The 27,096-nt window shown below is 32.2% G+C and overlaps 1 protein-coding gene across 2 annotated transcripts; it reads right to left on the bottom strand.

Moving 5' to 3' along the window:
- Window positions 1-1,218: 1,218 nt before the first annotated feature.
- Window positions 1,219-26,211, bottom strand: Bili (FERM domain-containing protein 8 Bili). 2 transcript variants are annotated; one of them, XM_072524905.1, is made up of 9 exons: window positions 26,017-26,211; window positions 14,296-14,414; window positions 11,829-12,046; window positions 10,147-10,389; window positions 9,913-10,078; window positions 7,401-7,751; window positions 4,620-4,749; window positions 1,885-2,146; window positions 1,219-1,597 (listed from the first exon to the last, which is right to left on the bottom strand). In XM_072524905.1, the coding sequence occupies exons 2-9, from the start codon at window positions 14,304-14,306 to the stop codon at window positions 1,452-1,454; spliced, it is 1,527 nt and encodes a 508-aa protein (XP_072381006.1). In that variant the 5' UTR covers window positions 14,307-14,414; window positions 26,017-26,211; the 3' UTR covers window positions 1,219-1,451. The 2 variants fall into 2 exon arrangements, with proteins under 2 accessions (XP_072381006.1, XP_072381007.1); XM_072524906.1 differs by lacking the exon at window positions 26,017-26,211 and adding an exon at window positions 19,366-19,446.
- Window positions 26,212-27,096: the final 885 nt, after the last annotated feature.

Genomic DNA, 27,096 nt, shown 5'->3' with positions numbered 1-27,096 from the left:
TAGTGAATTCAGTTTCCGGTACTCCAAACGAAGTAAGTAATAAAACATAATGACGGTATTAGAGTTTTGTCTTTAGGTCTCCTCAGAACGGTATAGCCAGTGCTCTGAACCAAAACAAAAAGTTCAGAGGTTCAGAGCATAAAATCTTCAGCGGAAAGTAACAACAGTTCTCACAAACGCACAAAAACATCGTCCACGTAGTGCAATAGAGAAAACATTACCCCGTTATCAAGGGGGAAGAGGAATTTACACATAAGCGAGCAACTGGATAGTCAGGTTGGTAATTTAAGAACTTATTTTCAGAAGCAGACTGAGACATCTACTTTACATCGCGCAATTTGCGCAGTTAATAAAACAGCGTCGCTGTATATGTATCTAGGAAAATAAATACATAAATCTCGCTCCTAGCTTCCACAAATCAACAGAAGAATGAAATTGACAGACATCTTTTGGTAAAAATGCTGTAATATTCTTATCCAGAATGCCACATCACCTAAAGGAAAGAGCATTCGATCAGTGTATACTCTCATTCATGCATGTTAGGCAAAAGAGACAGCAATAAAAAGAACTGAAAATAGGGGTCCACTAGAATTACACTGTGGTATTCGAGGCGTCAAGAGACCAAGACGTCTTCCAACGGCCGAATGGTCGTCACTTACATGAGCTTTATTAATTTTTGCTGTTCATTTAGTCAGGTATTTTTATTCCCTACTGAAAAAGAGGTTTGGGCTAGGCACATTGTTTTAATAGACATGCACGCAACTGGAGGATCCCGAAGAAGGAGCAATAGCTCCGCTAGAGCTGAAGATACCATGATGATATTGATTATTAAATTTAATTTTTATACTAATTTTGGATAAGTTTATAAGAAATTGTGTTAAGATTATTTTTTGCATCGATATCAACAACGAACTATGTACCAAATTCTTCAGAATAACATAATAATCTGAAAAGAGTGTACTTCACCACAAAAGATAAAATCTTAAAGATAAAGATTTTGGAAGCATACGTTTGTTAATAAATTTAATAAATAACAAACCAAAACATATTTGCCCATTTCCCATTATTTTCCCAGGGCCCATTTATCAGCCGTTCAGACACTTGGACCTCATAAGACGGGTTCATTGTATCACTCTTATCATACGGTTATTTAAGTTACTGACATAAAACGTGATAAAATATCAGGTTAAGAGGAAAAAAAGGAAATAATAATTTGTTACATATTTTTTTATTTATTTAAACATTATTTGATTATTAATATAACAAAAACATTTAATGTATCAATAAATAAAAAGCAATTATTCACAGAAGAAATCTTCGTTTTAATTTTGATATCTTTTGTAGCCATTCGCTAAGCTCCGTAACGAATCATCTTCACAAAACCAATATGTTTCTATTTTTTATAGATTATTTTATCATTTGGAATCATCATCACCATATCATTGCCATCTTTAGTAACTGAATGACCAAGAACCCATTTGTCCAATACAGTGACCTTCTTCATCGAATGTAGCTAATGTCAACCTGTTAAGTTTGTTATTAAGACATGGCAGAGTTGAAGGATACATAGTTCCCATCATAATTGATGAATGTGATTCTAAAACAAAAAATATATTGTAAATATCTCTTTTTAATGGCGTTTAAAACATATTATGGCGTTTAAAACATAACACGATTATGTACGGGTATGTGATAAAAAGGAAAATATAAAAGAATGCATGAGACAATTTTTGTAACGTGAAACTGTAAGTAAGTCTATAAATCGGAACCAAAATATCTATGTACATGTCCTGCTGCACATCTTTGCTACTAGAATTTTGCAATACTATTAAAAAAATGGACTTCTCTTTTCACGAAACAGCTTAAATATTTATTGTAACTTACCTATCTCATTGTGACTTTGATCCAAGGGTTTATCTATTTCATCATTTACTTTCGATTTAACTTGTTCTATAAAAGCAGTAATCAGGGTGTCCATTAAACTAGCTTGTCTAGAAAAAATTTGCAATATTTTTGATACAGTTGTGCCGTTTTCTACAACGTTAAATTGAATAAACAAACACGGCAAACAATTGGGATTTTCTTCTTTTGATGGTCTTGCATATTCCCAACTAAATTCTTCAAATTTTAGTCCTAGTAATAACACCTAAAACGTATATTTTGATTTAAAGTTGTATTACATTAGGAAATAAGCCTTACCAAAAGTTATAAAATATGTAATATGATTTAATATTAGTTATATAACAGTAGAAGTTATTCTTAATACGCAAGGCAAAAATATTCAAGGACACACTGAAGAAATTGCAAGAACGTTTTAAAGACAAAACACTAAAATTATTACTAAAAAGATTATATCATCTTTCAGTTATATCAAAAAAAAACGTGCTTCAAGCAATAAAACTACTTATTATATCAAAGAACTAAAAGGCAATCTGATCCAGTACGAGTAGAAATATTAAAATTAATAGAAGACCAGAGTGAAATACTTGCTAGGTAACTTTGGTTATGCAATACACAATGCAGGGATTATTCCTAGAGATTGGATGATATGTATTATTTCCGTCTGTTTAACTGGTTTGTTTAGCAATTCTCTAAAATTAATTTTAGAATATTTTCATTATTTTTAAATCATATTTTCATAAAATAAAATTTACACTAAAAAACAATAATTTATATTCAATATTATTGAAAAAACACTGACACATTTCACCCTTAATTTATAAATGATAGGTAGGTGCGGTTGGTATGATTTCCAGTTATCGTATTTTCTTCTTTCTCTTTAAATCACCCCATCTTTTGTGATATTTCCTCTACCGATTGGTGATTTATCTCTTTCTATTTACTACACAGGTCTTCTCCATTCGCTATATTTTCTTCTAGTGCTTTCATTCCTCTTTCGATCTCTCAGCGTATTTCCTGTAAGTATTCTCAATAAAAAACATTTATTTAAAAATCCTTTATAAAAGCTATATAAATAAAACACCCAATCGGGCTACATCACAAAACGTTTTCGGAATCTACATTCCATCATCAGTGTGTCTAAGTGTACATGTTTTGAGCCACTAAATATTTGGGTAAAAATCCGTTAAATGTTATTAATTTGAATTTACGTTACATTATTGGATCTTATATGTTATGATGTTAAAGTTACCATTGGAATTGATAACATGGCAACGTAAGACTCTGCAGGAGGTTGCTGGTCCTCAAAGTGTCTACGAGGACTTGTTGATAGCAACTGATTGCAAAATTCTTAATATTCTCATCTGCGCCATTTCCGGAAGCCCTTGTGTTGTGGCTGTATCAGATCTTGTCGATAGCATCTTGCCAGTCTATTACTGTTTATACTTGATCTCTCAAGTCTCTTTCTAGATCTTTATAGCTGAACAGCGTAATTTAAAGGAATTTTATTTCCATTACTTGTTAAATACTGATCCCATCGATTTTTGCTTTACATCTGGTTGGTTCTTTACTGGTTACTATTGTTTTGGTTTTCTGAATTGAGACTGTCATATTAAATTCTTTTGCTCTTATGTTAAATCTGTGGACTAGTCTTTGTAGACTATCTTTATCTTGAGTATCAGTATTGCATCTTCTGCGTAACAGAGTAGTTTGACTTCTTTCTTTATCATTCTGTATCCTCTTCATTTTTGTTTACACTTTTTATGACTTCGCCATGATTAATGTAAAGAGCATAGGATTTAATGAACCCCATGTCTTATTACGTTGCCTATGTCTATAGGTTCTGTAAGTTGTCAATCTATTCTGACTTGTATTTTGTTGTCATATATAATTTATAATAATATCACAAATTTGTATGTAATCTAAACAAACCTTAAATATTGTGAATAATTATTTTTTATTATCTGAGTTCATTCCAATACCCAAAAACCCAACGCAATGAAATCTGAAGAATATAGAACGATCAGCTTGAAACATGTTTTAAAAGTCTTCTTGCGAGTGATACATGAACGTGTCTACAAAAAAGCCGATAGAATAACAGGAAACCAACTGGAATTTAAAAAACGCTTTGGCACTAGAGCTTGGGCATTATTTATTATACAAACACTCATAGAACCATGTTGAGATGTCAACTGTGATAGATTCATATGTCTAGTTGACTTTAAGAAAGCCTTCGACAAAATACAACACAGAATTCGTGCAAAAATAATATGGAACACAGGGCTATATGATTAGAATATGAGAATCAATATAAATTTATATTGATCATAATACAGGTAGACCAACACAAATCTAAAGAGATATCTATAAGAATACGAGTACGACAAGGATGTGTACTATTGCCTTACTTTTTAATATGTCCTCAGAAGAGATGTTTAAAGAGGCACGGTAAGAGGTTAAAAATGTGTAATCTTGTGTTTTAGTGGGTTGTCATAACTTCAATATCTGTAATTTTATCACCTTATCAAGAGTTAGCATGATTACTAAACTCTTATTGGTTTGTATTTTGGCTTAAATAGAATTTGAACAAAAGACCGGAGGCTAAAAATGATGAAATTATTTTTAGAAGTATTGTTTTTGGAAGTGGTGTTTTTAGAAAAGTATAGTGAAACAAAATTATATAAAAATGGTGTATTTTGGTGTAAAAGAATGTTACTTACACATTGAATATCATCGATAATATATAAACCTTTAAAGTTAATTCCAACTAAAACTGGTTGATCTTGATGAGTTAATAAAGATGTTAGTCCTGTCACAGGCTGTTCTATCTGACCTTCAAAAAATGCAGATCTGCAAAAATCAAAAGAACTCTGAAATATATTTAGATATAAATAAAACAGGCCTTTTATCTTTTCTCTATTATTAATTTACTTTTTTATGGCTGGGATTATTCATAAAGCCAGCTAATTTCATATATATGAGATGTCCTTTAGTAGGGTAATGAGCTGAAGTGTGTGTGTTGGGTAATTGCCTTGTTACTAAGTAAAATCAGCTTCTTTTTTTTTAAGAATAGTTTATTATATCCAAACAAATGCAGTACCTCGGGCGAGTACCTAGCCAAGAAAGAGATTTTTTAAATAAAATTCTTATTCCGACCAGGATAACATACTTATCTACGTGATATTTCTATACATCTACCGACCGATATTGTGTTGTCGAAAATTTACAATTTATGATTCACAGATAAGACTCTCAAGTAAAAAAATGAACGTTGTAAGGTGGCAAGTTATCAAAAGAAAGAGTAACTGTACTCGCGTGTGACAACATGTCCGGTTCCGAAAAAATGAAGTTAGTCCTCATTGTGAAATCTCAAAAACCACGATGTTTCAGAGGTGTAATCGTGGATGACAGCACTGATTTTTGTACAGCCCATCCAAAAGTTACCCCCAAACTGCACATCTGTTCTGCAACCAATGGAGCAGGGCATCATAAGGTCCCTTAAAGGTAACTACAGAAAACTCTTAGTTAAGCGGATCCTGAATAATGTGGAAAACCGTAGTGAATCCCCTGTTACTTTATTAGATGCCATAAATTTCATCCACAAAGCATAGGCACTCGTAGATAAAAAACCATCAGAAAATGTTTCGGCCATGTGGCGTAGACACAGACTGAGGTAGAAAACCAAGATAAGTATCCTGTAGCAGAGGTTACAACAGCAAGGTCAAGAACTAACCCAACTGAACAATGGTGACGAGTTTGCTGAATTTATTGTCATTAATGATGACGTCATTGTTTGTTATCTTCCGACGGATAGTGAAATTATCGCGGAAGTAATAAATCCTCCGGCGGAGCGCGTTATGTACGCGTGTGGTGTACTGTACAGTAGTGAAGTGAATAGTGATCAGTGTAGTAGTGTCTGGGGGCTCGGGTGACTGAGGCCTCGGAAGCCCTGAAGAAGACATCAGAGAGGATGTCAAAAGCTCGGCGCAATATGGAAATCAACGCGGTTTAACCCGGAATATACATATATATATATATATATATATATATATATATATATATATATATATATATATATATATATATATATATATATATATATATATATATATATATATATATATATATATATATATATATCTTTAAGGTATATGACCGTTTAATTTAATATAAAAAAATGTGCACTCGTAAGTGAATGGGATGTTTTCGGTCAATTTGGAGATAAAAAAGACAAGAGTTGTGCTACTTTATCTATTTATTGAAGACGTTTCGCCTATTGTTCAATAAGCATCATCAGTTCATCTAAAAGAGTGTTATTAGCGATACATCTAATATGAAAAAACAATTAAGTAAATGATCTTACCTTTTAAAGATCTGTAGCATTAAAATGTTATTATTGCAAAGAAACATCAAAAAATTAATATACTAAATATATCAGCAAAAACACAGAAACACAGAACGCCGGAAGATTCCCAATTTAACTAATTTGTTTTAAATTTCACTTTTGAAAACATTGATTGATTAAATCTATCAAAAAATATAATTGTCAATTTTGAATTGTTATATTAACAACGGCACGGCTAGGGTTCTTGACTGTTATGAAAATGAAGTATTTGAAAGCGTAAGCTTAATAAGAGACAATTTATGGAGATGTGTCATATTTTGAAACAACCTAATGCATTAAATAAGAGAACTGATATCAGCAACTTAAGCCAAATTTACCATGCACTAATACTACAAAATTGATTCTTCCGTATTCTACTTTTAATTATTGGTTTCTTTTTCAACTTCTTTTATTATATCATAACATTTATGTTGACATCTATAAAACTTTTCCTTTAATCTCACCAGCTGATTGTCATTTCTGACAGTCGAGCTTTCAAATACTTCATTTTCATGATATGATCATAACAGTCAAGAACCCTAGCCGTGCCGTTGTTAATATAACAATTCAAAATTGACAATTATATTTTTTGATAGATTTAATCAATCAATGTTTTCAAAAGTGAGATTTAAAACAAATTAGTTAAATTGGGAATCTTCCGGCGTTCTGTGTTTCTGTGTTTTTGCTGATATATTTAGTATATTAATTCTTTGATGTTTCTTTGCAATAATAACATTTTAATGCTACAGATCTTTTAAAGGTAATATCATTTACTTAATTGTTTTTTCATATTATATGTATCGCTAATAACACTCTTTTAGATGAACTGATGATGCTTATTGAACAATAGGCGAAACGTCTTCAATAAATAGATAAAGTAGCACAACTCTTGTCTTTTTTATCTCCAAATTGCCTGAAAATATCCCATTCACTTACGAGTGCACATTTATATATATATATATATATATATATATATATATATATATATATATATATATATATATATATATATATATATATATATAATGTATGTGTGTATGTGTATATATAATGTAAAACTGAATTTACTAATTTAGACAAACTATAAAATATACTGATATATTATGGGAAGACATACCCATAAAATGGTAAGGACCAACAAAATTCCAAATACTTTTTCATTAATTTCCTATTCGTTGTAGCATTCGGAATCCTCTTAAATTGTTCTAATAACTTTACTTCCGCTGAATTCTTGGAACTGATCGGTAACCACGTCCAAGTGGAACTCTTCCTTATATGCAAAGGTAAATACTTAACTTGCTCTTCTCTAAAGAAACGAATGGAATGTTGTTGAGGATTGTAAGGTCCTAATTCTATTCGCGCTTGAATTCCACCCAACATGATGTAGTGAATCTCCTCGCATGGATATCTTCCTTGCAGAATATTATGGCGAGCTTCGTCGTATAGCAGCTCGATGAGCTTTTGATCCCTAAAAGAAAAAAATCTTATAATACTAAATAAATGGCCTCAGACGCACACCTAAGCATTGGGGGTGATAGAACGATTAAAATATTTGCAAACCAGGCCGATAAAAAATCATTTAAGACGGCTACTAAAGATTTAGTTTTAGACCAGGTTATGACGGTAAAAATAGTAGAAAACCTCTGATTTTTTTTATATGCCTCGATTTGCTTGAAATTTTGACGATAGTGAAGAAATATCTTAAAGATCCAAGTCTACCCTATGATAATAATATGTACTTTTCCTATGGGGGTGATTACCACTTCAACTTGGGGGTCGAAAGAGTTTATCAAAAAAACGATGGTAGTCCATTTAGTTTACGCTTATAATAAAAAACTAATCTCTTTATTTTATAAGCTTCATTTTATAACCAAACAGTTTTCTTGGTAAAATCTAAATTTATAAACTTTCAGTCACAAATAACTCAAAAAATAATTTGTTTTTTTTTTATACACATGTTCCACCCACGAGCTGGGATGGTAACGACCCCCAGAGAAAAAGCACACATGGGCATATATTTTGATCTTTGAGACATTTTCTACCTACTGCCAAAATTTCAAGCAAATCCATTTATATCAAACGAATTCTAAGCAGAAAACCGTCATATCCTTTACTATTTCTGTATTGGTATTGCAAAACTTGATATGTCCGATTTTTTTCCATCAGATTATTGGATTGATATTTCATTTAGTAACATTTCTTCAAATTTTCAGATATTGATATGTCTGTGGTGAAGGTAAAACCGTTAAAAATAAGAATGAAATATATATGTCAGCTCTGGTAGGTATTAGATACGGCAGAACTTGATATATCATATATCAAGTCCTGCCTAATTCCATACCTTAGGTTGAGACATCTTCTTCTACTTAGCTTTCTTTCGTCCATTTTTGGACATAAGCCTCTCCCAACTCCTTTCATCGAACTCTATCCTGAGCAACATACTTCCAATTTATTTCGGCTATTGGTTTTATGTATCCACCTACCTCATCTGTAGTCTTCCTCTTGGTTGTCTACCTTTGTAAGGTCTCCAATGTTGTAGGAGTAGTGGGTCTCCAACGTTGGTCTTTTTGTCTCGCAGTGTGACCTGCGAAACTCTATTTGAGTTTGGAAATTTTTGCTGTTATATCCTCAACTTTTGTTTTTGATCTTACGCAGTCGTTCCTCCTTTTATCTGACATTCCTATACCTAATATTGCTCTTTCTATTGCCTCTCTGTTGTAGCTAGTTTATTCAGAATCGCCTTGGTAAGGGACCAGGTTTGTCATCCATATGTCACTAAAGAAAGGATGCATTGGTTGAACAATTTGCTCCTTAAGTATTGAGATATTTTGTGGATTGAGTTTTCCAAATCCTGCCCATGCAAGTCTGTCAGACATATGCTGATATATCACATATCATGTTTTGTTACTCCAGCCATTTGTACACAAAGCTTGGGAAAACAACTCTGTAGCGGTATGGGTAGCTATAGGTTAAACGCCAGCGGATTTGCATATAAGCGATGAAAGGTAGTAGTTTATTTCTCTTTCTCTTCCATCCCCCTCCCATCCAATCAGCAAATATTGGGAAGCAATCAATGATCGGTCTTTATTTTCTTTATCTGTGGTTGCAAATTTCTATTTAATGCTCTAAGAAGCTAAGGTGAGCATTCTTATCCTGTCTAGGGTATTTGAAATCTCAATATCTGTTGAGAATTCTTGTTAATTGCGCTCCCAAGTGAATCACTGATGTGACTCACTTAAGACCAAATTTTGATGTTATTTGGGGAGGGCCTCTAAATATTATTGCTTGTGGGTTTATTAGGATCAATCAAAGCTCTAGATTTAGAATACCATCTTTCGATCAAGTTTATTTGGTGTTGAGCATGATTAAATAACGTTAGATCTCTTCCCACGGCGAGGACGTCCGTATCGTCTGCATACAAATGTCTGTAAGGGCAGAAAGATGAGTTTTGATCTGATTTGCTTTTGGCTTCCTTACTTAAACAGTAAAAATTACAGTTTACACCATTTTAAAATGTGTTTGGGTTTTGTTGTTTCCTGAAATATATGTATTTCTCTGGTTTAATACTAGTATTAAAAATAAACAAATTTTATTACACATTAAATCACTTAATCTCTTAGAATACTTACTTAATTTTTTCTTCCAATTGAGGAGAAAAAAATATGTTCCTCTGAAAGACTAATCTCGGCTCATCTCTTTGTTGTCTATTATATGACGTATGGCTATATTGTTCTAGCAAAGATCTCCAACATTTCCTGATGCTATATGGTTTGTGTGTGGGTTTTAGCTGAAGCTCTAAAACCAAACAACATAACTTTCTTTTAAAAACATATACTTAATGCACAAATAACTCATTTGTATACCTAAAAGTGGACTGATCATCCACAAAGAGAATATTTGGGAATAAAGTTGCTTTCCTAATCCTAATTCTTCACTGTTGACGATTCTCTCGCAAATTTGTTCAGCAGTTACAGTTTCCACGTTTTCGATCTCTAGCATTATAGCCACCCGATTGTGTAGATAAACACAAACAGGTGAAAAATGTCCTTGGCTAGACTCCCCTAGATGTTTCATTTGAGATTTGCTATTTGTAGAGCTTGTTACATCTAAAAATACATATTACGTCAATATTCTATGGTATAAATAAAGAGCTTAATATTTTTTAGAAAAAAAAACTGATGATTTAAAAAATTTTTCACTTAGTTGTAGACACAAGCAGTATGCTGATAGTGTTATTATTGTGTTATAATATAATTAGTTTTAGATTTTAAGCTCCAACAGGACGATTTTTATTTCAATTTTATATTGTTTATTAATTTTTAACTTTTTCATAATTTTTACATTTAATGAAACTACATATTTTTATAGAAAAAATTAAAACCCACATTTTTCTGAATTTAACTATGCCCTAGTGACTATAACTCTCTGGCGTAGATCAGCAATGTTTTGTAGATTTGTCTGGTATACCTTGAAGTTTAGGTAACCGCACAAACAAAATCTAATGGGTTAAGATCCAGTGATTTCGGTGGCCATTATATGGGTCTTTGATATTTTCATACATTTTGTGTTAGCGGCTGATATCATCATGGTTTTCGGCAACCAACGTCGCATCATCTGCTAACACAAGACTTGAATCTCCTTATCTTCCATCCTATATATCCTCATTTTGCGCAGCTTCTTTAAATGTCACTGGTATTGGATTGGTAAATTCTCTTTATTTTAGCTTAAATTTGATTCTCTTGACATATGTATTCCACAGTTTTTATCAGAATATGTGAAATTTGTCTATTATAGAGGAGACGTAGGATGTCTTTTAGTTGGACACAATCGAATGTCTTCACTAGATCACTGATATATTTCTAGGCAAAATTGTTGTATTCTATTCTATATCTAATGTTGGCTTATTACTGCTGGACCTTGAAAAAGTATTTGCTAACAAATATCCACAAAAATAAAACTACAAAAGGCTGTTGCGGAAAAAGAGAACGAGTTTATTAAAAAAAAACCCATCTATTGTCTAACGTAGTTTAAGTTAACATAATTTTGTTTCAATAAATATTTTCTCATTATTTTTTGCAGTTTATATAAAAAATTTTAAACACACTTTCCATGAAAAACTTGCATACTGAAAAAAATTAAGCACAGATTGTGTAATTGAAGTTGGGAAAAATGCAGTAGAAAAGAACTACTTACTACGAAAATTGGTTTAGAAATGAACCTAAACAAAATAGAAGTAGGTACAAACAAATTATTTAACGTGGAACTGTGTAGCACGATAGGATAATGACAGATTTTAAGGACACATTATTTATTGGTGAACACTTGGTTGATGCTTAATGAAAAGAAAAGAATGGTAACGTGGTGGTATCACAGCAAGTGTAGGAGTGAAAACAGAATAGAGAAAGATTCAAAAGCAAGCATTCAGCGAAACGTAATTAAGATAATAAAAGAAAAGATCCTGAATATAAAGAAACTTATATTCATGGTTATTAAATTTTTAATAAATTTTTTTCTTAAAATCGTTCAAAAATATTTGAATACTTACCACTAACTTGCTTCTTTTCACTTTGTTCTTTACTGTTATCAGACGTATTATCCCAGTCTTGTTGTTTAGTGGATGACTTGGGCGGATCAGTCACTCCTGCGTTAACCGTAGCCAGATTCGAGTAACTGCTATTAGTTGGTGTAACTCTTTGAGAAACTGAATACAGATTGGTGTAGTTAAGAATATCATCGGTCTGAACGTAGTCATCGTGGGTTTGACTTAAACATAACACAGTTGCAAATAAATAAAGTAGTTAAATATATATATATATATATATATATATATATATATATATATATATATATATATAGGAATCAACAAAAATCAAAATATTCAACAGTTGCATTAAGAATATTCTATTCTTCTGTTTGGGGCTGAGACTTGGAAACATGAAGAGACAACCACAAAAATATTACTCACTATAAGTACAATCGAAGTGTCTAAGGACTCTCTGATGGCAGACATAGTTGCTTTAATCTCAATAATAAACTCAAGACAAACGCTAGAAGGTAACTCAACATAAGGTCTGAAAACAACAATCGTATGCACGAAACAAAACAATAACAAAACACCAAATACTTGGGCAGGACACTAGATAGAATATTATCTTTTAAAGAGCACCTAAGTAAGACCAACAAAAAGTTGAAAATAAAAAATGACAATATTTAAAAGATCTGTGGCACAACCTGAGGAGCGATGGTTTCCCATACCATACCTGCGACGATTTGATGCCTTTGATTGATGCAAAAAGTTCGTGGGCATACGTCTACCGATCTAACAAGATCAGTATGCAAACATTGACCGATTTCATTCTAAAAACCCCCAGCACAAACAACAAAAAACAGTGTAGAAAAGGCTCTTCTTCTTCGTTTTATGTAGATATGACTCTATCTGTTTTTCAATGTACCTCCAGTAAGTTGTCGTTCCATCGTTTTCGTGGTCTTCCTACGGATCATCTTCCTATTGGAGAACCGTCTCTTGTCGTATTTACTACTGTATTAGTTGTCATTCTTCTCTACTCTTCTATTTCTTATCCAGTTCTTGATTTTCTCCACCTTGCATGTACGTCATGTATCTAGGTCTGTCTCATAGTGTCTTACCATCAGGTTTGTGTTCTTAAAAAAGTGTTTTCATCTCTGCTGTTTCTAACATCCTTTTTTTCCTCTCTGTGTCAGGTCCTGTTTCTGCTGCGTATTTCATTATTGGTCTGATGACTGTTTTGTAAATTCTGCCTTTCATTTCTTTTCCGATATTTTTGTTTCTCCATATTGTTTCATTCAGGCAACCTGCGGCTCTGTTTGCTCTATTCACTTGATCTTCCATTTCAGTTTCGAGCTTTCCGTAGCTAGATAATATGATGCCTCGATAAATAAACTCCATCACTTTCACAGTTCTATTATCTGACCTTCCAGCACCAATTTACAGCTACCAAATATTTTATCTGATGATTTTGTCGTAGTGAAGGTTTTTGGAAAAAAATCATACAGATTATTTGTCGCCAAAGTCTGCCAAGTAAATGATGATGGTTATGAAGGCGTATTTTTTAAGCGACTGCCCACAACATTTCGTTTTCGAGAGAAAACGGAAGATGCCTGTTTTGGAAAGGACGATATTGTTTTAAAGCTTTCAAAGTCAATAAAAACCAGCTCTTTCAGGATTCTCTGACGACCTCGCCAAATACAGTTCTCTTTTAGATTGACGTTTTGTATTTTACGTTTGGTTTTTTTCAATAAAGATTGGTTTCTTTTAAACGCATACCATCTCTTTTATATACTAACCAACTAATTCGTTGCCAATCCCAAAAATGGAGGAAGTTTGATATTCATTTTTTTATATAATATTAGTGGCCTCACATAATTTGTTATTTGAATGTGAAAGCTAGATAATGACCCAACGAAATAACTCTAAAGTCTAGCAAAATGAGATTTCTTAAGAAAACAAAAGGCATTAGAAGACTTAACTGACAAAGAAATAAAAACGTAAGACAAGAACGAAAAGAAAAAGAAATGTAAGGCATCATTGAAAATATGGCGCGAAGTTTATTGTCGGTACTGTTAACAAATGCCTAATTACTGAAATAAAGAAAAAGAATAATACTAATTCCAGTTTTAGATTTTACTTCCCGAACATAAAGGAAATAAAGTAATAGACAAAATATAATAAGTTAAATCAATGCCAATTTGGATAAAACCTATAAAACCCATGATTATCAATGGATTGTCAACACCATCATTCTATAGACACAATAAACCTTGAATTGAGAGACTTTGTTTACTATAAAATTCCAGAACATCAGAACATCCTGCTAGGTTGCCCAAAAGATCTAGTAAAATTACACTAATTTTTCTTTTGTTAAATATCCAAATTATACATTCAGCGTACGAAAATATACATGAAAGGTAATTGAAAATATTACACTGTAATATCAGAATATCAAATTAATTATTTTAAAATATTCTTAACTTACGTTTGCCACATGAATCTCTTATTTATGGTATATCTATATTATCGTATTTAACAACTATAGTAGCAACTTATAGGCATTGGTTCTATATGTCTTGTTTCTATATCTGGTAGTATTTTCAGCTGAAATAGTAAATTATTAATTACCACTTCATATGAATGATTATCAGTCATATTACAATTATTGTTATATTAGAACTATAAATAATTGATACTACTTCGATCGTAGACAGAAACATCAGTGGCAGCTTGTGTAAAGCGCTGCAGTACTCTATAGCTCCCAAAAAGTAGAGAACTATAATAATAATTACCTAATCTAACTAAAATATAATCTATTACCAAAAACGCTTAAATCTAATACTTGGCATTAGCCTCATTATGCTGATAAAAACCTAAAACCAGAGTAACAGATATGTAACATACAGTCTCTGCTCAATTTATTAGACTCGCCATAAAAATTTTAGTTATTTTATTTCAATCGCATCGAAAGCATGTTAACTTGGATACTAAGTTGTTAAATGGGTTGCATAACTATTAGGTACATAGTTACGTAGAAAATGCTGAAAATTTTCTTAGAATTGTCAAAAATTTACAGATGACAGTAGAATGTGCTCGACGTGTGGAGTAACTAATTGTTTTACATTTTGAGATTTTTTACTTAAAACTTAGGTTAAAGTGTTTAAGTAATAGGTTTGTGGCAGTTTATTTAAAATTTGCACTAGTAAGTATTGGCATTATTACACTATAGTGTTACTTTTGATTTTGGTTAATTCTTAATCATAAAACGATAAGACGATTAATCTTGGATTGGAATTTTTAGATGGGTAAATCTAAAGATCTTTGTGTTGAGAAAATCTAGTCCATTACTGTTCTATTAGAGAATACAGCACTTGGTGGTGGTGTATCCCAGTCGTCAGTGAAGACATTGAGTCAAAAACTTTAAAAATTTAGCTGTAACACACAGAATGGCCACCAATATAGATTTAAGAAATAAGTTGGAAGAAGCAGGATGCTCAGTATCGGTGCTACCGTACGCCGAAATTAACAAGGCAAAATTAAGACCAAAAATTAAAAAACGCTTAGCTTGGGCCAAGATCAATAAAGACTGGTCTATTGATGATTGGCGTAAGGTAAATTATTAAAAATCATTTAAGTTTTGGACTTTATAATTGTTATTCACATTCACAGGTTTGCTTCAGCGATGAAGCCACACTTCAAATTATGGATGACAAGGCCCAGTTTGTTCGAAGACGTTCAGGGGAAAAATATGAAAAAGGGTGTGTAATTCATACAATTAAACATACTATATCAGTAATAATATGGTTGGTATGGGACCTTTGTATGTCGTAGAAGGAATCATGTGACAAGACCAATATAAAAGGGCTTTGGAGACAAGATTGGTTCCATAAGTGAACGAATGGTTTGGTAACAGCTATAAGATATTTATGCAGGATTGAGCACCTTGCATCATCATCATCATATAACGGGGGTCCTACGGCGATTGCCGCTTCCCGCATTTCAGCCTCCATTTTTTCCTATCTCTCCAATCTCCCTCTTCTAAGCCTCTAGATTGCATTGTTTTTGTAATTTCTCTTCTCCAGGAATTTTGTGGTCTTTCCCTTTTCCTTCTTTCTGGCGGAACATACATTAAGGCTTTCTTTGGCCACCGCTCCTCATTCCTGATTCTTTCCATTCTCGATACTCGACATGACCTACTAAGATAATCCATTTCCACAACGTCTACTTTATCTCGTTCATTCTTTGTCATCGTCCAACATTCGGCACCATATGTGGTAATTGGTTCTACAATTGCTCTGTATACGCGAAGTTTGGTATGCATCTTTATTTTATTAGACCACAGTAATGAATTCAGTATTCGGATGCATTTTTTCCCTTGGGTTATTCGGTTTTGTACATCTATCTTAACTCTGCCATCTGCCGATATGATGCTTCCTAGATATTTATACTGGTTGCAGCCTTTTATGACTGCGTTTTCAAGCCTCAGATCTGTGGTATTTCCTCCAATTTTTAAATATTCTGTTTTGCTTATGTTTACAGTAAGCCCCCATTTGGCATATTCCTCAAATAATTTTCGATTCATATAATTTATATCTTCCTCATCGGTTGCAACCACCACCTGATCATCTGCAAACAACAATGTATACAGAGTTTCTTGTCCCACTTCGATGCCCATAAATCTACATTTATTTCTCCAATTCCTCAATGCTTCTTGGACGTATATTTTAAAGAGTGTCGGTAACAAACAGCATCCTTGCTTTAGGCCTTTAGTGACTTTAAATTCATTTGAGGTTCTGGTTCCAATTTTTACACAACTAACTGCATTTTCGTACAATTTATATATCGCTCGGATATACGTCGAATCCAATCCGGACCTTTCGAGGACCTCAAACATTTTCTTGAGCACCTTGCCATACGGCTAAAAGTATTAAAAGTTTCTTGTTAGGACAAGAAATTCCGCTCTTACCATGACCCGGCAACTCATCAGACATAAACATCATTGAAAACGTCTGGCAGTGCCTAAATAAAGAATTAGTCAAGGAAATAATTGCCAACAAGTTTTAGTTGATAGAATCATTTTTCATTGGAATTTTACCGAAAATGCATAAACAGTATGCCTAAGAGAGTGGCTGCACTGCTTAAAAAAACTTGCACTGGCTGCAAAAAGGTTACTACTATAATTTGTGTTATGTGTCTTACTTATACCTAATCACAGAAAACTAGAATATGCCAAGTGAGTCTAATCAATGGAGCAGGCTGTATGTTTTTTAGTCCTTTGACAATCTACAAAAAGTGTTCGCAGCCTACCATTTAGTGCTTCGCAGTCAAGCGTGATATAATTGACTGTTTCAGTCAATTGTCAAGTTCGGAACATCATGTCAAGTAAGGAACCTGTCATGACTGAGCTGATTTCTCCTTGTTTTCCGGAGTAAAATATAGTTCATTCAAGCCTAGTAGTGCATATACATAGCGCATCCACCCAATAATCATTTTTCCATGTGCTTGACCAGACATTTTGTCCCACTGAGGGTCTGACCTGACAAGGGACACTAAAAACTTGTCGAACAAGGCGATGGTCCGCCGAGAGAGTTCGATGGAATTCCAGAATAACGGGATAAACATATAAAGGAAATTAAACTGTAGAAAGTTAGTCGAAGAAATAAATTTGTAGAGTTAAATAATAAGTATTATTAATTGTTTTTTAGTGTTACAATATACACTAACCGGCAAAAAAATTGGCCACCCTATAAACTTCCGAAAATAAAAGTTCATTGGAGGTTTTATGGACTGTTTTATATTGTATACTCAACATCCTTCATTTTTAAAACAAAAAATGACCATTACTGCTTGATTCCTTAGCATAATTTATTTAATTAGAAAGCTACAAAAGAAAATAGTGTAATATCGAAACAAATTACAAACAATAAAAATTACGAGGGAACTTGAGCAAAATTGTCTATTGTCAGGTATTTTGCCCTAAAACATCAATAACCGTTTGCATACGATTTGGAAGGGAAAGGAAGAAATTTTGAATAAAAACTTGAGGAATACGTTCATATTCTTCACGAAACATGTTTTGAAGTTCTGGAAGACTTTCTGGCTGGCCTGGTTGACTTTTAACCCTACAATGAAGTTCAACCTAAAGATGTTGGATGATATTCAGATCAGAGCTGCAGGCTGGCTATTCTAGAATATTAACTCCTTTTTCCCCCAAGTAATTTGTCATGATTGTTACAGAATGCGGCCGTACACTATCATGCATAAAGACGAAATTGTCCCAATAAATGGACCAAATTAAACTCCTCTATGGACTAAAAAATATTATCTATATATCGTTGAGCATTCAGGGGACTATTGATGAAAATAAGTTCAGTTCAAGCTTCAAATGAGATTCCAGCCCAAATGATGACACCACCACCATCAAACACTTTCTTCTGGGACATACAAGCTTGGGCATATCTTTCATTTCTTTGTCTTTAAACTTTCTCTCGGCCATCGTCAGATTTCAAACAGAACCGTGATTCATCAGTAAAGAGAATTCGCCTCCAATCCTGTATATCCCAGTGTTGATACTTTCTAGCAAAATTTCGGTTCCTACAGTGTCTGGATTGTAATTCGGGACCAATAGCTGGCCTTCTTGCCATTAGTCCTGTTTCATTGAGGCGTCTTGCGTCTTCTAACCGTTCTTACAATTACATTCACATTTTGAACCTCCTGCAGACGGTTTCTTGTAGCAATTGCAGTGGAATGGCGATTTCTTAAGTTTCTTCACAATAAAACGATCATCTCTTTACGAGGTAACTCTTCTACGACCTGAACTAGGTCGACGTGAGTATGTACCAGTCTCTATAAAGCGATGGAAAGCTCTTCGTACTGTAGTTCTCGGAATACCTAAACTTTCTGATACACAAGCTTGACTTCTTCAGTCTTGTAGCAATGCAATAATTCGAGCAACATCTACTGTAGATAACACTATATCCTAATTATTCACTTAGTCTAAATCCACGTTTAAAAAGTTAGATTACTGTTTAATTAAATGTTTTTAACTTAGAAGATAAACAGGGAGTATAGAAAACAACATAAAGGTCAAAACTGTCAAAAATAAGCATAAATGATTGCAATAAATATTTAAATTGAGACACAATATGAAACAGTGCATAAAACTTCCAATGGATTTTTATTTTCGGAAATTTATGGGGTGGCCACTTTTTTGCCGTTCAGTGTATTATAATTATCACAATATATTATAATTATCTTAAATAAATACGCGGGGACAACATTAATACTCGAAGAATTGCTAAAATTCATCACCTTAGAACCCATTATGATAGGTGAAACAAAACAACTAATAAGAACCGAGAAGCAAAGAGAAGGAGGATTTCAAAACTATAAAGATAAAGGTATGAATCTATTTATAGCAGTCATAATTAAAAAAATTAACAAATCTTTAACAATGGGATAACGAACACGCAGGAAAATTAACAAAAAACAAATTAAGAAATAAACTGTAATTTGTTGTCATAAATAGTAAAAATAGTATATAATATTAGCTTACCTGATTGTATAGATAAGTCTTTATTAATAATAGAAAACTAGCTGAATATATTATGTACTAGAATTGCAAAAATATTTATTGAAATATATCCGCTAACATGTATGTAGGTGTATAACAGTAATTAATATGCACCTACCAGTAGGATTACGTAACGATTTTCAAATGGCGAATTCCGTTAATTGTTTAGCGTAATTTAAATGTAAAGGTAATTTGCAATTTCTCAAGCGTATATCCCAAATAATTAAGGCTTTTAGAACTGTATCATAAAAATTGTGTTTTATGTTAAAGATAACAAAGACACATGCCAAATGTGCAAAAGAAACTTTAAAGTAAGGACATATCATTTATATTCTATTCAATTTTATTTAAGAAGGCGCTTTTATATTATTTTATCAAAAAAAATGTCTTACAATTATTACAAATGAACCAGAAAAACTGGGTAAGAAAGTAAATGAGTTATATATTAATAACACTGCGTTAAAAGTCAGAATACAGAACAGAGATAAAATATATCCTCAATATTATTCTAATAAAAAGGTTGATGAAATGAGCGCTCCTTCAATGCAGATACTTAAAAAAAGGCAAGTACAAATTACTTGCATTCAAGAGGCTAGTTGAAGAGGGAAAAGAGCGAAAAAACTAGGTGAAGAAGACAAATTGTTATATGATTTACCCTACAAAACTGATTCAAAACACATTCCGGAAAGATTTAGAAAAGAAACTGAATTGTTAGTCGACATGCCAAAAGCCAATTTCGGGAACACTAATAACGGCAACACTAGCCAAAGATTCTTTGAAATCCTGAATTGGCTGCCGATATAACAAAAGCTAAGAATAAGCATTTTTGATTATACCCCGAGATATATGCACGAAGTTCTCGAGGGAAGAATGCAGCCTAGATACGAGTATATTCAGCTGACTTAACAATTTTAAGCAGCAAAAAACGGATACATCACAAAAGGGTCAAAGTAGGGTCATTTCGCTCTGAAATAATTCAAATGCTGTTGACCCGAATACTGAGTCCGATATGTCAAACACCGATTTCTGAGGTATAAATAGAAATCTTCATATTGCTTGTTCAATTTCAATTTTGATTTTTATTTTTTTCATGAAAAATATGTGCCAAGTTTTAAAAACAATTTTCTCGTTTGATTTGTATGAGTTTTAAAAATATATTGTAAAATAATTTTTGGCCGCGTAAATCCATTAAATCGACGTATGTGCGTAGCATTCGAGCCCTTGGACTGTTTTCATTCCAACCACGACAAGTAGTACTTCCTTTGACTGCGGACCACTGTCATTAAAGTTTGAATTGGTGCAGAGAATGGCAGCAGAGAATTGCAGAATAGCATAATGTAGTATCCAGCGATGAATCGCGATTTTGTTTAGGAATGTGTGATGGTCGTAGGATGGTAAGACGCCGCCGTGGAGATATCGGGTTTGCTGTTGAGAGGCATGTACACAAGACATTTGGATTAATGGTTTGGAGTGCTATTGCTCATAGTAGCCGATCACCAATTGTGTTTATTCAAGGCAGTCAGTATGACAGCTGCGCGTTATGTTGATGACATCTTACAAACCACTTACTTTACTGCCTTGTCTAGATGACCGTCGACATGTCCTTTTTCACCAAGACAACGCGCTTCCCAATATTGCTCGTCGAACTATGGACTTTCTACAAGAAGCTGGCGTTAATGTTTTGCCGTGGCCATCCCGTTCACCGGATTAAAATCCTATAGAACATGTGTGGGATATGATGGAAAAAGACTGTCCACTTTGCACCATATCCTCCACGGACTCTAGCACAGTTAATCCATGAAGTTTAAGTTGCTTGGAACGAGGTGCCACAAGCAGACATCGATCATCTCATTTTGTCAATTCCTAGATATGTACAGGAGTGTATTCAGCTACGGGGTTGCCAAACACATTATTAATTTATTTTTATTTCATGTTAAATGAAATTCTTGTCAACGTTATCGTTTCGGTCTTGATGTAAATCCACCATGTTGCCAAAAAATGAAGTTCAAGAAATTATTCCTTCTGGGTGTAATCCGTCTAATGTCACTGAGTATATATATTTGATACTAGGGAAGGAGAAGCAAAGATATATAAAATAGTCAAATATAGAGCAAAAAAACAAAAGATCTTAAAAAGATTAGATGTATTCCAGATGAAAATAATAAAGTACTAGTTCACGAAAAAGATGTGAAAAAGTAACGGAAAAAATATTTTGACAGTTTATTAACCCTTAAAATCCTAAGCGGGGTACCTCAAAAACCCCAGTAATAAATCATCTTTAATATTATATTATTTTAATTGCACAAGTGGGCAAGAGCGCGTCTAGATATGCATTGGAACAAAGCCCCTTCACTTATATTTATTTTATGCTGAGACCTGTCGCGTGTTGGTTGTTTGTTAGGACGAAAAAAGTGCGCTGGGTTTCCACCATTACTCCACTTAGACACCTACGCGTCAAATTTATAATATTTAATTGCTGAGTTTTGTATCCATTTTATGTTAGAAATATGAGCAAGTTTGACAAGAAAAAACTGTTAATGCAAGAGGAGTTAGAAAGGATTAAGTTCAAAATTGGAACGATGTAATAGATGACTCGGAAATGGATTATGATGAAGTTGCAGAAAACGAAGATGATGAGGATCTTAGAGAAATGAGTTCAGGAACAGAAAATGTAGAAATTCAAAGTGAAGAGGACTCAGTCCAGGAACCAGGAGGAGTTGATGAATGTGACATAAATATAGGCAGTAGGCAGTCCCTACATTAACTGCAAAATTCGGAATGCAATGGTTTTGCAATGGCACTGCAATGCAATGCAGTGTTGTAATAGTGCCAATACATTCATAGAAATATTTAATTTATTTATAACAACAGAAATACAAGATATAATTTGTTGTTACACAAATAAAGAAGCAGGTAGACATTTTAACGACTGGAATAAAAAAGGCTATATTAATCCGAACAATGGACTCCGCTTACAAGAGTAGAATTGGACTGTTTTATCGGTGTCCTGGATATAAATCAGGACATATATGCTTGCTTCATAGACTTTAAAAAAAGCTTTTGACAGAGTTCAACATGAAAAGCTTTTAAGTATTCTTAAGACCAAAAACATAGATAGTAGAGATCTACAAATTATATCGAATCTGTATAAAAATCAGAAAGCAAGAATAAGGATCGAAGGAGAACTGACAGAGGAAGTAAGTATACTTAAAGGAGTTCGACAAGGGTGCATACTTTCACCACTCTTATTCAACGTCTACAGTGAAGTGATATTTCAAGAAGCTTTATTGGATATTGTGGAAGGTATTTTGGTCAACGGAAATAGCATTAATAATATTAGATATGCGGACGATACGGTCATATTTGCAAGTGACATGGAAGATCTACAGTACATAATACAACATGTATACAATGCATGTGAAAGGTACGGACTGCAAATGAATCTCAAGAAAACGAAATCAATGATATTCTCAAAAAAACCACAAAATGTAGATAACCTGATCATCAATAATACAACGATCGAAAGAGTAACAACATATAAATATTTAGGAACGTGGCTAACCGAAGATGGAGATCAAACAAAAGAAATCAGATCTAGAATAGAAGTTGCAAGAAACACGTTCATAAAATTGAAGAACTTACTTTGCAACCGTAACCTTAATCTAGAGATCCGCACAAGAATGCTAAAAATTTTTTTCTACTTTACTATACGGCATGGAAGCGTGGACAATAAAACAGTCTAAAATCAAACAATTAAACTCCTCTGAGACTGTGCTACAGGAGAATCCACAGAATATCGTGAACTGAAAAAGTAACTAATATAGAGGTGTTACAAAGAATGAAGAAAGAATGTGAAGTCATAAAAAGAAAGATTCAATATCTGGGTCATATAATGAGGGGCGAGAAGTACGTATTACTTAGATTAATTATGCAAGGGAAGATACAAGGGAAGAGAAACCCAGGACGACGCAAAATATCCTGGCTAAGAAATTTATTCAGAAGCGCGGCCAGTAAAATTAAAATAGGTAAATGATGATTTCCAACCTCCGATAGGAGAAGGAACCTGAAGAAGAAGAAGATCGGTGCCCTTATCAAACCAGGTGCCCTCAGATGTAAAAAAGAATCTACAAGAGAGATGCAGTCTACTGAAATATCTATACGTCGATCATTTTCACTGCGACCATGTTCGGGGACATATTTGAATTCGGTATTTTTGAGATTTGGTGATAAGAGTACCCAAGAAAAAGTAAAGAAACAGATAAACTTGCTGTATTTAGGGAAATTTGAGATAGGTATGTTTGTCAGCAACTGTAAAAAAACCTTCTAACCATGCCAATGTATTACAATTGATGAACAATTAGTTTCCTTTCGAGGAAAAAGCCTTTTTCGACAATTAATCGAATCGAAACCAGGGCGGTATGGCATCAAAATTTGGACAGCAGAATCCTGGAGGTCAAACAAAAAAACCAACGCTTTCGAGTAGTAACCGATTAACTGAGTAATTTATTTAAACAATTTAAAATAAATATTTATTTTCTAAAATTTTACTTTTCTCTTAGTATTAGTAAAAGGTTATGAAAAGATAGGTAACTTAAATATTTATGTATTTTAGTTAAAAATAATACCCTTTAAAACTAAATTTTACACAAAAATAAACTGTTTATTTGAAAATCAAATATACACGTGTTAATTTTTTTTTAATTATATTTATTCTTTTTAAAATTACTTTTTTGACTAAAAAACATTACAAATATATTTTAAACCAATTAATTGCTATAAATTTTGTATAATTATAAATAAAAGTAGTAAAATTAAATATGTAAATTGTCACATGTTAATTGTAACGTTATTGAGAAAATGTAATTACATAAATAATAAGCATAATTAAAGTAAAATTAACATGTGGATAGACTTTTCAACTAAAAAATTAATTTTTGTAAAATCTATCTTTAAAAGGTGTTATTTATAACAAACTATAACACATAAATATTTAAGTTGCTTATTATTTCAAAGCATTTTATGTTTTTATGCATTTTATGCTTTTATGCATTTTTATGATCTGTTCCACGAGGTATTCAAATTTAAAAAAAAAATTAAGTTTCGTTGAGTAAAACCAGATATATTGCGACTTTAATAGATTTCAATTTATGAATTCAGTTTTTAAAAATGCAAAATCGCTACGCTTTTCATCCTTTATCTTTGGCGCATCATGGACTGTTTATTTTTAAAGTAATAGTTTTAAAAAGTTTTTGGTCCAAACTTGAATTTTTAATCCTTTAAATATTTCTATTTGAATTAATTATTGTTTATAAACAAAGGTCTGGTGAATTTTTGAAGAGTTTTAAGGATCGTGCGATATTATGTTTTTTTGAAATTCGCGTAAAAATGCCAAAATAACGAATACAAAAAAAATAACTTTCTAAGTATATGATATTTTGTCTTAATAATTTAAATTGTTTATAAGCTTAAAATCACAATACTTTTGAAAACCTATTTTACCATATTTAAATAAATCAATGATTTAATTCATTCAGAATTTATGTAGGCCTAATAGTTTACGCATTATAACATTATAGATAAAAGCTTTCTGGGATAAACAAGTTCAAATTTGCAATAACTGTTAAATAAAACTTTTTGAAATTTTTAAACCTGAATAATTATTGTAATATTGTCTTTATTCTTTAGTAAAATCAAATTTATTTGTGAATTTTTAGAAAAGGCATTAATAAGTTTCAAAAAATTAACTTTTGAAGTTATTTTTGCAATGATTGAGCACTAAATTAACAATACAAATCCTCATTTTAAAGGATTTTTTACGCTTTTTAAAAAAAATTGTGTCACTTTTCCATATAATCTAGAGGTCTTCTCCTTTAGTATTTAAAAACAAGTAAGTTTAATCTCTTGCATATTGTGATTATGACATATTTTTATCCCCAAATTTATCAAAAGCAGTTGTTAGATACCTGTATCAAAGAATATAGACGCATATGCGTCTATGTTCTTTGGCTGTATCAACGAATGCCACGGGAAAATCCTTAGTTCTCTGGTCTAAGGTTGGGTATGGGTATTTTGACAGTAATGGTTCTTTATAACAGGTCGTTGGCCTGTTGCTCAACCTTTCTTCTTTGTCCGGGCTTACCTGGTATCGACCCGTCCACATAAACACATACAAATTTAAAACAAAATATTCAAAATGTTATCCATGTTATTTTCAGCAACATTCATTTTCAATTGTTTATATGAATTAAAATTGTTTTCAAGTGTTTTAGAATTTTTCTGTTGTTTTAATTTATTTTTAATTCTTATATTATATTTAATTGCTCAAAATAATAAATATACCTTAACTCTTTATAGAGATCTAGTGTTTAAATAACTGGACATTTAAAGAACTGAAGAAAAAAATGAGTTAAATGGCTTTTGTTTAAATTTTGAAGATTACAATCCATAAAAACATTTCACCCATATATTTGATCAACTTACCTACCTATCACTTGTTCGTCTATTACATTATATTATAGTAATAAGCACAAAACGAAAACACTGAACAAAATCTTATTGGATCCTTATATTACATTATTAAATTTGATATACACCTCTTAATACATACATATCAATTTTTAAATAAAAACTTACCTGCCAAATACTCTACTCCAAATACTGCCACTTAACTCAAATAAATTTTGCGAAAAATAATTAAATATGTTGATTCATACTAAAGGACAGGTATTTCTATAATATACTATTATTCTAGAAGAATTAAAAATAAAATAACTTGTTATCGCACGTGGAGGTTAATGGACTATGGGATTTGAAGGGATGACAGCGTTGGGGTGTTTTTGGAACGCATCTTGTACAATATAGTAACCCAGATTATTAATCCATTTTGAGTATAGTAAAATTTCGTACAATATCAAATTGAGCGACTGTATAGCTGGGGTGAGATCGATAGTTCTGTATTGACTACTGTGCCATGCGCTATAGGAATATCCTTGACAATAAAATTATATTTAATTACATTTATTTGGGTTTAAACCACAATATATAATTGATTGTAGTGAGAATCACCAACATTTGTTCTGACGTTTCGATTTCCAATTCTGAAATCATTTAAATTGTAGTGAGAATTACCAACATTTGTTCTGACATTTTCAAAAAAAAGTTATAAATTATGTTAATCTGTAAATGCTTATCGATTAATATTTTATTTCTCTCTACTACTATATGGCATACTCTAAGTTTTTCCATTAATGTAGATAGACAGAATTATATGTTATGACCAGATGTAACAACAGTTAATAAACATTTTAAGGAGTATTTTACTTCAGTCTTTATTGAACGACAAAGAATGAACTTATTTTATGAGAAGTATATTATACTAAGAGAGACTTGCCCAGTACCGGACACCTAAAGCTCTTTGAAAATACTTCTTTTTTTTTGGAAATACACAAGAAATAAAAATGCAATATTGTTAAAGTAAACATGTTTATTCACAGAAAAATTAATATGTACCTATTCGCAAAATTCCTTGCTTAAAGATATCAAATTAACAAATAAAAAAAGTTTATTTTTGTTGTGCTACAGAAACACTAGTGCCGGACACGTGAAAAACACATTAATCGGATGGGTGGCATAATGAAATACATTTTTTTTTTATAATTTTGGAAGCTATGTAAATACTTTTGAATTTTATTTGCTTACAAATGTTCATGTTGC

Source organism: Diabrotica undecimpunctata, chromosome 3 (genome assembly GCF_040954645.1).
Source record: "Diabrotica undecimpunctata isolate CICGRU chromosome 3, icDiaUnde3, whole genome shotgun sequence".
Taxonomy (NCBI): domain Eukaryota; kingdom Metazoa; phylum Arthropoda; class Insecta; order Coleoptera; family Chrysomelidae; genus Diabrotica; species Diabrotica undecimpunctata.
The sequence above is the reverse complement of the archived record's forward strand: the minus strand, read 5'-3'. Positions and strand labels throughout refer to the sequence as shown.

What these genes read in the sequence shown, in the direction of transcription:
- Bili (XM_072524905.1), bottom strand. An exon ending in TGAAAAGAAGCAAGTTAGTG is followed by an intron (nt 10,390 to 11,828) that starts GTAAGTATTCAA and finishes ATGTATTTTTAG; the next exon opens with ATGTAACAAGCTCTACAAAT. An exon ending in TTATCGATGATATTCAATGT is followed by an intron (nt 2,147 to 4,619) that starts GTAAGTAACATT and finishes TATACGTTTTAG; the next exon opens with GTGTTATTACTAGGACTAAA.